This window comes from Loxodonta africana, chromosome 23 (genome assembly GCF_030014295.1).
Source record: "Loxodonta africana isolate mLoxAfr1 chromosome 23, mLoxAfr1.hap2, whole genome shotgun sequence".
Taxonomy (NCBI): domain Eukaryota; kingdom Metazoa; phylum Chordata; class Mammalia; order Proboscidea; family Elephantidae; genus Loxodonta; species Loxodonta africana.
Genome location: NC_087364.1, coordinates 75,395,498 through 75,408,580, shown reverse-complemented (window position 1 = coordinate 75,408,580; position 13,083 = coordinate 75,395,498). Strand labels below are relative to the sequence as shown.

Sequence of the window (13,083 nt, the reverse complement as noted above, 5' to 3'; positions counted from 1 at the left end):
ATTCATCCATTTAAGGTGTAGAATTCAGTGGTCTTAGCATTTCACAGAGCAGGGCAACCAGCAGCACAGTCAATTTCAGCACGTTCTCACCTTCCCCTCCAGACTTCCCCGGCAGTCACTCCTGTTTTCCCCAGCCCTCCATCCCTAGGCAGCCACTAATCTACTCTCCGTCACCGCGGATCTGCCTGTCCTAGGCAGTTCATATAAACGGATTCATACAATACGTGGTCTTTCGTGACTCGCTTCTTTCACCGAGCATAATGTTTTTTCAAGGTTCACCGATGTTGCAGCTTCCATCAGTACTTCATTCCTTTTCGTGGCTGAGTAATATTCCATTGTATCAACATTCCACATTTTAATTATCCACTCATCAATTGGTAGACTCAAGGGTTATCTTTTAAGGCTACTTAAGAAATTTAAAAAATATAGAAGTTGAAAAAAACATATATCTTTGGCAAAAAATAAAAATAGGATTTTTGTGCCATCTTGTAAAGTTCAGACATTCAATTCTTGCCACGTTTACTGAGCGCTCACCGTGCTAATCCAGTGAGGCTCACAACATGGTTTTTGGAGCCCTGGTGATGCAGTGGTTAAAAGCCTGGCCGCTAACCAAAAGGTCAGCAGTTTGAATCCATCAGCTGCTTCTTGGAAACTCTATGGGGCAGATCTACTCCGTCCTATAGGGCCGCTGTAGGCCAGAATCAACTCGATAGCAACGGGTTTGGTTTGGATTTATGCTGCCTTGCAGAGAATGACAGAGCAGGTCATTCTGCATATCTCAGCCTGGCTTTGATAGGACTTAGCCAGGAGGCTGGCTGTCCCTGTGAACTGCCTTGAAAAAATGCGGAGTGCTGTTATTCTAGGTTGCCAAAGATGTGGATCCCACATGTTCAGGGGGCAGAAATGACATCCTGTAATTAAAATCTAGGAATCTCATTCTGTTCTGACCTACGAGCACATTATAAAATTTTTTTCTGGAGGAGTTGTCAGGTGTCGTCAAGTCGGTTCCAACTCATGGTGACCGTGTGTACAACAGAACAAAACGCTGCCCGATCCTGCGCCATTTTCACAACCGTTGCTACGTTTGAGCGCATTGTTGTAGCCACAGTGTCAGTCCATTTCGCCGAGGGTCTTCCTCTTTTTCGTTGACCCTCTACTTTACCAACAATGAAGTCCTTTTCCAGGGACTGCTCCCTCCTGACAACACGTCCAAAGTACGTGAGCTCTAAATATGAGGTTCCTGGGTGATGCAAATGGCTTGTATTTGACCACTAACCTAAAAGTTGATGGTTCAAACCATCCAGTGGTGCTGTGGAAGGCAGGCCTGGCTATCTGCTTCTGTAAAAATTACAGCCAATAAAACCCTATGGAGCAGTTCTACTGTGTAACGCATGTGATTGCCCCGAACTGGAATCAGCTCCACGGCAATGAGATTTGGTTTGGTTTTTGGTACCCAAATATAAGAGGAAGGTCTCAGAAGTAAGGATCACACAGCATGGAAGTCATTTGACAATAGGTAACTAAAGACTTTGTGAGGAAGGCCATCAGCTGCTTCTTTATTCAAGTGAGGAAAACTGTAAGAAAAATTTTACCTTGACTATAAAACAAAACCTCAACATGGCCACTGTCAAACATCTGGCCCTGAGCAGCACTGCCACCTGGTGGTTCAGTCTAGAAAAGTCAGTTTTAGGATGTGCTTCAAGTAAAAAAAAAAAAATTTTTTTTCAAGTAAAAGAACAAATGGCCACACCAGATGGGGTTACTTACTTCCCTTTTGAACACAGGTGGGTATCTGCCAGATACAGTAATTTCAGGGTTGAATAATTGATACTAAGCTGATTTGGGGAAGCAGTTTGAAAATAAGCTGCATTTGGCTCCTGGGGCTGATGGTACAGCAGGGGCCATCACATTCTCTATTTACTCAGAAAGAAGAAATATGATTATAGAAAGCTGAACGAGTTTAATCGATATGTGTCGCAGGAGACACAATGTCTAACATGTCACTGGTAACAGCTCCCAGCTTAGTTAGTGGAATTAACACAGACAAAGACTGGGTATACCAGCTGAAGGGGTGCCTAGCACAGAAGTCTTTCTCAGAGATATAAACCTTATACCAAAATGTATAACACTGTCCAGGAGAGAAAGATGCTGAAACTGAGGTCGTGGGTAATTTGATCCCCAAGACAGTTAATCTTTTTTATGGATCAGAGGTAACCTATCAGGTCTCCCCAGGATCTGGGTGAAATGTCCTCAAGATAATTTACTCCTGTTTCCTAGGTCATCGCTTCATAAATAATTCAGTGTACTGGGTATCCTGAGTCCCCATGTTAGAGAGTAGACACAGATATTTAGAAGCTGGAAAGGGGTATCATTTTCTATATCGGTAAGTCGTCCCTTGTTCCAGATTACATTCAAGTGTGAATTTACTCACGGTTAGTCCATCGCTCTCTTTGGATCATCCTGAAGTGCAGTAACTGATAAAGTCCAGTTCTGGATAGCTAAGACTCTGGACGTTCACCAAGGTAAGTGCCGTCTTCTGAGATATTGTAGTATGTCCCTTGTGGGTGCCATTTCCTATCTTTCGATGTGTGCTTTTTTTAAACTTCAGCAGGGAATGTGCACGGAGTTTACAACCATGAGAGGTGTTTGATTAACAGGAAAAACATGGGCTCTGGAGTTAGAGAAATTTGGTTTGGATGTGGATGTTGTTATTATAAGCAGTTTGGGCACGGGTTATAAAATCTGCTGAGCTTCCGTTTCTTTATCTATAAATAAGGGTTACTGGGATATTAGATAAGAAATTATATACGTTAAATATCTAGTATTAAGGGTAGTCATTATTATTTTAGTTAAGCTGCCTGAACATTTAAAGAGTAGGAGTAGGACCCAACTTGCGTTACAACATTTCCTTAGTGTTTCCAGAGGGCTAAACGGATAAACTGGTCCAAAGCTGGTATCAGTACATGAAACCAGTAAGTTACTGTGTAAAGCTGTGTGAAGTAATTTTTAACTATTTGGTCACTAAACAGGCGACCAAACATCAAATGAGGAGAATTTCAGGGTCTACAGACTGCACAAAAATTATATAAAACAATCTCTGACCCAACCGAAATGAGAATCCTTGGATCCGAATTCCTCCTGAAGGAGCCACAGGCAAGCGCGGCGCCCGTTCTCCCAGCAGTCGTAGCCGTATGTGCAGCAGCAGTGGTGACAGCGTTTGTTTCTTGAGTATCTGCTACGTGCCAGCACTTTGCTGACTGTTCTGTGTAAGGTATCTTGGCCTTCCTTACGAAAGCCCTTTCCGTGGGTATTATCCCCATTTTAAGACAGGAGAGCCCTGAACTAATGAGCCTATAAAGGACACGTGGTTCATAAATGGCAGAATCAGAATTTGGGTCCAGATTTGACTCGACATCTCATGTTTTAATGACCACTGCCTCCCAATTGCTAAGCCCCCAAGATTTACTGTAATGTGGTTTTGATTTTAGAGTAAAGAAATAAAAATGTTTGCAAAATATTTTAACTAAATACATTTCTAAGTAGCTTCAGTTCACAGTGCTGGATTAATAATATTTCTAAGTTGGTTTTACTTCTCTGTCATTTGTATCCAACCAGGAGAGAGGGCTAGCCAGTTCTGGGCTTTCCAGAACTGATTTTATTTTTTCTGTGAAATGTTGTTAATGGAAACCTCGTTTAAAAGATGGCCGCAACAGAAGATGAATCTTCTGGACATAAGTTTGTGAAGGGTGCTTACAGGGGCCTGCGTCCGTCTTTGTCCCCTCAGTCCTTACTGGTGGCCTATGAATTAGAGGGACAAGGAAAGCTATGCTGAAGGTGAGAGAAAATTTCGACGTGACACTAAAAATCTATGCCAAACTTAAAGAAAGCAAACAGAAACAAATTATTAAAATGATTAATAATGGTGATCCTTTTGATCAGAGGTGTAGGTGAAATTCCTTTATATGATCCCATACCTCAAACCAAAACTTGATGCCATCAAGTCAATTCTGACTCATAGTGACCCTATAGGGCACGGCAGAACTGCCCCCATAAGGTTTCTAAGGAATGGCTGGTGGATTTGAACTGCTGACCTTTTGGTTAGAAGCTAAGCTCTTAACCACTGCGCCACCAGGGCCACACCATCCCATTGGAAATCACTCAACTACACAGAGTTTTGTTATAAATTTGGCAAGAAGAGTTTTTCTGTGGATTTAGTCAGTTATCTTACGATGACCTTAGAGCCTACACAGAAATAATCTCTCAAAACTATTCTAGGGGATGTACTGTGGCAAAAACATTACTAATCCTGGGATCCAAATATGGAAACATTAGTACATTTCAAAAGACTTCTGTGGTGAAGCTAGATATGTGAAGAATTTCTGTGTTTCCCAGTAAGACGTCTGTCTTACCGAGGAGCACAGAGACGTAGGGAAATAAGGGGCAGATCAGGGTAATGTAAATGGTGTAAGGTGTTTACACTTAAGACAGACCGACGCCAAGAGTAGGAGAAGCCTTAAGAACTATGCTTAGCTTACAGAATTTACACAGCAATATCAAATAATTTAGATTCTTCATTGCTGTTAGCTGCCGTCAAGTCAACCTGGACTCACGGCGACCCCATGTGTGCAGAGTAGAACCGTCCCACAGGGTTTTCAAGGCTGTGACCTTTGAGAAGCAGGTCACCAACCCTGTCTTTCAAGGTGCCTCAGGGTGAGTGTGAACCATCTGCACCACCCGGGGAAGCCAATTCAGGTGCTACAGTGTATTATTTAAAAATAAACATTTATTGGGTCAGGAACCATGCCAGATGTTAGATAGTCAATGTATTTAATCCCCAGCAACTCCAAAAGGTAAGTATTATTAACTCTACAAATTAGGAAACTGAGGCCCAAAGAAGTTGAGAGAGCTTGCTCAAGACCATAAACCATGGTAGAAAGGGTAGGGTAAGATGTGAATCCAGCTAGCTCTTGAGTCCAAAGTCCATGCTCTTCCCAGGAAGGTCAAGCAGGCTTTTAATTAATTTATTTGCTCGCTAATTATCGGAAGAGCTACTAATAGCACAGAAGAGAGGCACTGAATTAAAAATAAGTTTAAAGAGACTTATTAGTACCTAATACCACGCAGGAAAAAGTTGTTTAGAAAAAACCCCAGGTTATTAACTATGGAGAAATAAGTATCTCCATAGAAAGAAAACACTGGTTTATCGTAAGAGAATCTAAGGGAACTGTTGGCTGTCAGGAGAACTTCAGAAAACACGTACTAGGAAAGGAAGTATTAATTAAATCACAGTTCCACTGGGTCACGTGGAAGGCCACACAATACACAACACTAAGAATTAAAGACGGTGGGCAACCATATTTATGTCAATTTCACAGCTCCAGTTTTCAGGAATTGTAGTGGCAAATCACAAAAGTTTCAAATGAAACCAAGAAAACGAGGAGGCAGGGACCACGGATTATCCAGCTCTGAGTGCCAACGCTGCACAACCTCAGTTCATGTCTCCTCAAGGCATTATTTTTAGAAGTGCACAGTAACTGAAAAAATACTCCTCTCACTCGTAATAAAAGAAATGCTAATGGAAATGACAGATCAATTTTCACCTATCAGGTCAGTCAACATAGAAGTCTGATAGGACTCAGTGTAGACCAGGGTGAGAGGCAGACCCCCCCCGCCGCCCTGCACTTCTGGGTTGAGTTTGAATTGTAGGATGTGTTTGGAGGATGACTTTGGCAGCATGTACTAAAATAAACAACGCTGACCTTTAACCAACACTCCACCTTGAAGAGTTTATCTCAAGATGATAATAATGGATATTTACAAAGACATGTATAATAGTTCCAAACTTATGACCACTTAAATATCCAATCATAAGAACAAATCAATGAATTATGATGCATTTATCAGCAGGATATTATGCAGCCACTCTGTACATTACCAAATGTAGAATCTTTTTGAACAAGTGGTAACTATAACCAAGTCTTCATCACATGTATGTTATTAAAAGAATACACACATTTCATAGTAAAATGTCTTTTCCTACTCAAGGAACATAAACAAATCCCTAAAAGCAGTCCTGTTAATGAGTGAAGGAATACGTGAAATACTCCACGTAAGTGAAATGCCAACTAAAGCTCCTTTTACTACAGTTAAATAAGTGATACCCATCTGGGCAAAATCGCATAGTGCTCTTGTTCTTAGCTGTCGTCGAGTTGATTCCGACTCATGGCCACCCAAAGCATGCAAGGTACGACTGCCCCATTGGTTTTTCAAGGCTGTGACCAGCAGATGCATGCTATTATTTGGGTAATGGTTTTATTTTTAAAGTCCTTTTCTAACTTTTTTCTAACAATGTCCGCTCAAAAAGTAGATGTGTACATTTGAAAAGAAAACTGTATATGCTCATGAAATATGTATTATTACCCTTATAGAATTGCCATGTTGATGATGGCTCACTTTGTCTTTTCAGTGAATTTTAAAATAAAAATGTTATCAGATACACTTATCTTTATGGTGTATTTCTGCACAAGTTAAACTTGAATGGGTTCTCATTCTCTAGCACGCCTGAACTTTCTCGCCCTACGTATCCGTGAGAAGGAGCACTCGCATTTAAGTAAAATCCATTAAAAAGCATCTCTTCAGTTGGAATCCAAAGGCTTATTCAAAATGCCTGGATGAAAACTTACCTTTTTGACTTCTTTACTTGATCTGAATGTCTGCTGAACAAAAGAGTCACTTTCAATAGCTTCAATTTCTTTTACTCTTTTTACTTGTTCTACCAGGGTGGCTTGGTCTAAAAAAAGAAGGTAAAATGTCAGTGTATTTTGGGGTAAGCTTGTTAACAACACTGCACCTAAGCAAAGTGCTTCTTTCTAGGAAAAAATTTTACTACTTGTAAAATTTAACTGGATGAAAAGAAAAGACATTACAGTTAAGCTATAGCAAAGAAACTTCCCTCCCCCACGAGATCCACAATTATAACATTCCAACAAACAAAGACGCTCATCTAAAACCTAAAATACTGCTAAGAAGGCACTGCTGTCATGATCCTAGCTTATCTGGGATAATCTGGAGGGAGGTTTTTTTTTTCTTTAAACTTCTAACTTTTTATTATGGAAGTACACAGAAAAAGAATAGAGGCACAAGGAACCCACCTGTACCCATCATCCAGCTTCTATAATCATTAATTTCTATTATTCTTATTTAATCAATCCCTCCCCTGCTCCCTTCCCCCCCCTTTTTTTTTTTTGGGTGGACCTGGACTATTTAAAAGTAAATCCCAGACAGCATACCATCTCACTCCTAAATATTTTAGTATGCATCTCTGATAAGGACTTAAAAAAAAACTTAATTACAATATCATTTTCATACCCAACGAGATCATCAATCATTCCTTAGTATCATTTTATTCAGTCCGTATTTAATTTTCATTGTTTGTCTAAAAAAGTGTCTTTTTTTTATAGTTGGTTTATTTGAATCAGGATCGAAACAAGGTTCACATATTGCACTTCGCTGATAAATCTTTTAGTCTCTGCAGAAGAAAAGGCCTGGTGAACTGATTCATAAAGCTTACGGCCAAGAAAACCCTTTGGAGCAGTTCTAATCTGTAAAACATGGGGTCACCAAGAGTCAGGATCAATTCAATGTCAATGGGTTTGGTTTTCTGTATTTTTTTTTTAAGTAAAACTTTAAACTTCATTCAGAGAGGTCTGCATTTCCATCCCAAACTCTTTCCCTCCTTTCTCCCCCAGTCCATTGATAATCCTTTTATTAGGTTTTGGATTATCCTTCCATTGTATATTTCTGAAAACATAAGCATACATATTCTCCTTTTTCTTATACAGAATTAGCCTACCACGTGCTCCTAGGCCCACTACTTTCCCACTTAACAGTATCTTTTCACTGTTCCTCCACAGCAGTAGAAAGGCTTTTCATCCTATTTTATAGTGGCACCAGGAATCTATTTTATGGCTTTAAGATAGTTTTTGTCGTCCCCCCTGCCCCCCATGCCCTACTGATGGTCATTTTTGAGTTGCTTTCTGTCTTTTGCTATTACAATTAGTGTTTTAATAAATAGCTGCATGCATATGTCATTTTATATTTAAAATGCTCTAAGCTGATGTAAATACATAGTTGAATTAGGACCAACTGTGTAAAAATTGGCACAGTGCTTAAGAGTTCAGCTGCTAATCAAAAGGTCGGCAGGTCGAAGCCACCAGTCACTTCTTGGAAACCCTGTGGGGCTGTCCTACAGGGTCACTGCGAGTAGGCACTGACTTGACGGCAATGGGTTTGGGTTTTTTTTTTTTTTTCCGGTTTTGTGTAAAAATTTTGGGATTTTAGACCTTCTGGATAATAGCTGGATTTATTTTCTAAAACATAACTGTAATAACTAGTTTGAGAAGAATGTGGAGTTATTGGCATCAAAGTAATTTTTTACACCCTTGCAGATCTAAGCTGAAAAGGTTAAACGTTATAGAGAGAGAGAGCATAGAAGTACTTCGGTTTCCTAAAAAGGCTAAATGTCGTTACAGAGATGCCACAGCCCAAAGCTCCATCTTTGGAAGAACACATTTTCCTACAGAAAAGCAAGTACTGTCAAAGTATCTTGGAAGAGCAGTAGTTCTCCACACTTTAGGATAAAATCTCTGGATTTAAATGATGCAATGTACTGACTGAACAGTGAAATGAGAGAAGACTCTTTGCCAGGTAATACCATTAACACATCCCACACCAGTGGGCAGGGTTTTATTAGTTACACGTACAACCGCACTAACACAGCAAAGAAAAATCATCACAGATACCATTCCACGGGATCCAACTTTAATTTCTTTGTCAAAATGGAAACATTTGTCTGCGTAGTTTTAACTAGTCTCTCTAGGATTACCTCATAATCTCTAACTCCCAACCGAAAGACAGCATTTCTGACTTCAGGATCATGTCTCAGATGTATCGACCGTTTGGCCCCTTGGATTTTTTTCCCTAACAGCCTCTCATTTGGATTTGCAACGCGCATCGTTAGAATTAAATGTCAGAGGTGAGCTTGGAAGCAGTACTTGATGTCTAAGGCTTGCAGAGTTTGTAGCTTTAAACCTGGACATATGACCAGCTCCTAATACAAATAAAACTGTTACCACGGAAGCTGGCCAGTGGGTCAGTACGTGTGACAAAGTAGCAGTGGGTAAATTATAAAGTGAGGAAAGAGAAAGGTCAGAGAAAAGTAAAACATTATTTTCTTTGTGCTTCTTTGAAAATCACGTCGGGATCACTGAAGTGGTAAGGTGGATGGGAGAATGCCACTTTACCTGACTTACTGTAGGAAATAAACCAACACAGCTTTTATCTTCAATGTGGGAACAATTTCACTGGTTGTAAGACAGTGATATTTAAATTAAAATTTGAAAGACTCACAGGAGATTTACATTTTCAGCCCTATAGTAGCTTAGGTCCCTGCTGTCTGAAAACAACAGGCATTAAAAATGCCTTAAATTGCTACACATTCACAATTTTAATCTCAATGTATACAAGTATATGTGTTTAGAATAACCCTGTCATTTTTGGAAACAGAGTAAAAACATATCAAGAATATATTTTAAATTGTTTTAAGTTCAGTTTCTTAAAGTACGCATGCCAATTTGTCATTTACAAATCCTGTACCAATTTTAAGATTGGGAAAAATACAAATTTAAGCCAGTCGTTGTTCATACACTCTCCATTGGTGCCCAGCACGTAATCAGCCCCGAGGTAAAAGTAAAGACAGTTACAGGGAGAATCACAATTACAGAAGGTTCTTAGACGTGAACATGGTAAACATTCAGGAAGCATAACCCATTGCACTTGATGCTTTTTGATGAACACATTACTGGTAAATAAAATGACTTTCATATGTTGTTTGTCAGATGTCAGTAGAAAGGATACATATTTCATAGCAAAATAGAAAAATAATGGAGTCTGAAAGCTAAATCACGACAGACAAAAAAAACAAATATTAACTCACTGCATGGAAAATCACTATGTTCCCCTCATGGTGAAAAATTAAAGTGAAATATTTTATTAGTTACTGTTAATATTATTTTAGAAAAATCAGGTTCTTCTGCCATCTGAAGTTATATTTGATAATAACAATCAATTTCCATGATGTAACATCTTTAGAATTTTCTTTTAAAACATTACTATATGGCACTCACATTTAAGATCAGTAAGCAAAGACAACAAGGCCCACTACAGGCCTTCCATTTGACAAGACAAAGTTTTCACCTCTATGTACCTGGTTTGTAGGTTACGAACAGAAACCACCGAGCCCCTCTGGACTGGCAGTGACGTTCGGCTGACAACAGCAGATGGCACTGTTGTACAAGATGTAACCACGGGACAACCGTCAGCCTGAGTCCTCGCGAAAGAGCTCTCAGACACACACACAAATCTCCTCTTCAATGGACTCCTTTTGAATATTAATATTTGATGAATTTCCCCAAAGTTAAAATGCATTTTATGTTAAAAAGAATTTGGGTCAGTTGGCCCCATAGTTATTGAGTTACTTACGTTACTTTTCTCTTCCAGGAAAAAATGATATTTATATACGAATAGTATTGCTACTAATACATGAATAATACAAAGGAATATCTTATTTTCAGATTAAATTGACTCAAATTGTAGCCAAGATGGAAACATCCACGAAATTCCTTTCTGTGGTACAATACAAAACCCACTGCCGTGGAGCTGATCCTGGCTCACTGTGACCTTCAGGACAAAGCAGAACTACCACACAGGGTTTCTGAGGAGTACCTGGTAGATTTGAACTGCTGACCTTTTGGTTAAGCAGCCAAAGCACCTAACCACTGTAGGCACTGAAAAAACAAAACAGAACAAAAGCCCTTGAGGTATAAAGCATTTTGAAGTGCTTTATAAGAATGAAAAAAGTAAAACGCAACCACAAAAACTTGCATGTAAAGTTGACTGTTCAATAAAATGTGTAAACACATAAAACATCCCATAAAGCTTACTTGGAATTCTCAAGTTATTAAAACAATTTCTCATGGACACAAATTTTAACAAAACACAGCCAAATGTTTCTCTTTCAGGACAGACCATTTTAAATAAGTGTCTTTTATAAAGCATGCAAAAAATACATTAGGGACCCATCTCAGAGCAACATTTTAAGGTTGTTCACAAGACCCGGATCCTTGGGTGCAGATTTCCAGAAGCGACCACAGTGACATGCAGGATGAGAAAGCTTGTTGGGTACAACGGAGCTTATCTAGTAGTCTTCTGGAAGCTTGTGCTACAGGACCAAGTCATACATCCGGGCTCCCGATGTCTCTTAACAACGACCTCCCTTGATAACAACGACCTCCCTTGGATGGGGCCCAAGACGAACTTGCCTGATATTAAACCACTACCCATATCAGATTAGGAATAATGTGACTGTACCCACGAAGAGAATTCCTAGTAAGTGCACATGAACTTGGTATCAGGTTAGGCTTTATTAAACGAAAAAAGAAAACCCACAGAGAATGGCTCAGTTAGCAACTCTCACCTGTTCTGAATCCTTCCGGTCACCTAGGGACGTGGCTGAAGCCCACCTTTGGGCGATGCCTTCCCTTGCAGTCAAGAGAACGGGGCCTCCTCCGTGACTCACTTGGCTCTTAGCACACGTGGCCTTGCACTGACGCTAACCTTGCCACAAGCGGAGCTCCATCTGGCTTTGTGTCAGCTCCAGGACTTAGCGTCATGAGCTCTGCTACTCAGTAGGCAGTCAGTACCCATCTGCTGGGCAACTAAAAAGTCATGGCATTAAAGTAATCATTAAAAAAATTTCATGGGGGGAGATGCCAAATTACATAAGCTTTTTTGTAACTTAAAAAATTGAATGTCTTTAAGTAGCTAGTTTTAAGAACTCTGGGTCCAGACTGTCAGGGTCATACGGCTACATACTACCTGTATGACCTTGGGGCAAACGGTTTAATCTGGGATGGCCTCAGTTTCTCATCTGTGGCATGGGGATAATATCCTAAACATCACAGGCTGGGAGACTTCCTCCCTCCCTTCCTTCCACATACCAGCAATTTAGCAACAAACAAGACAGTTTTTTTCCTCATGGAGCTTATGGGGAAGGTAAAAAATAAACAATATAATATCAAAGAAAATAAATCCAGGTAGAAGGCTAGAAACGAGGAACGGGGCTATTTCACTTCAGGAGGAAGTCCCTGAGATGGTGACATTTCAGCAGAGAGAAGAATGACGTCAAGGAGCAAGCACACGAGCCTGGGAAGTGACACCTGAAAAGAGCTCAGCACAGGGACGGAAGCCAAAGACGCATTCAGTAAAGGACAGGTATCGTTAGTAACGCTACTAAAGTGCTAATTTCCTGCCATTTTGACATGGAAATTGGCTAAAAAAGTTGTATATAAACCTCTAAATTTCTGATAGTACAGTTTAAAGCTGGAGACCTTTTTTGAGTTCAGCCAGGTCCTGTTCTGGCCCACGGCTGCTGCGTCACACCTGCAGGGCAGCAGGACTGGACGAGGAAGCAGGGAGGGTAGCAGTGGCGAGCAGGCCTGTGCACACCTCTGAGGAGGCACAAAAGGCCCACCGAGCAGACACCCGCCGAAGGCTGCGGCTGAGTGGGGTCCGTGCTTGGCTGACACAGGGCTTAGCTTGGCTCTAGCGACGCAAAAGATGAGAGGCCCTAACAGCTCCTCACAGATGTTCCACAACACAAACTACCCAAAACACCATTTTCATGGTAGAAATCATGTTTTAAATAAAGCAAACCCGTTTTAGTTAGTGTCTGTAGGTCCACAGAAACTTGTGTTCTGATCATCAGTGTTTGGGATGCCTTTCTGGTGGGGAAGGTCAGAGAGGCTTAAGCTTTCACTCTGATGGCTGCTAAAGGGCCAGAGGAACTGTACTGGTGGCAGCAGTGACAACGGCTTACTTTATGACACTCTGTATCAGCACCTTACGCAGAATACCTCATTTAACTATCATAAAACGCAGATTAAAAAGAAAAAACCCGTTGCCGTTGAGTCGATTCCATCTCATAGCGACCCTACAGGACAGAGTAGAACTGCCCCATAGGGCTTC

At 40.5% G+C, this 13,083-nt stretch overlaps 1 protein-coding gene across 1 annotated transcript in view; it reads right to left on the bottom strand.

Moving 5' to 3' along the window:
• The window catches only part of RSRC1 (arginine and serine rich coiled-coil 1), a 393,771-nt gene that overhangs the window by 2,043 nt on the left and 378,645 nt on the right, over positions 1–13,083 (bottom strand). Inside the window, exon 8 of the mRNA XM_003416130.4 lies at positions 6,684–6,790. Coding sequence (XP_003416178.2) covers positions 6,684–6,790 — 107 coding nt within the window. The remainder of the gene's footprint in view (positions 1–6,683; positions 6,791–13,083) is intronic.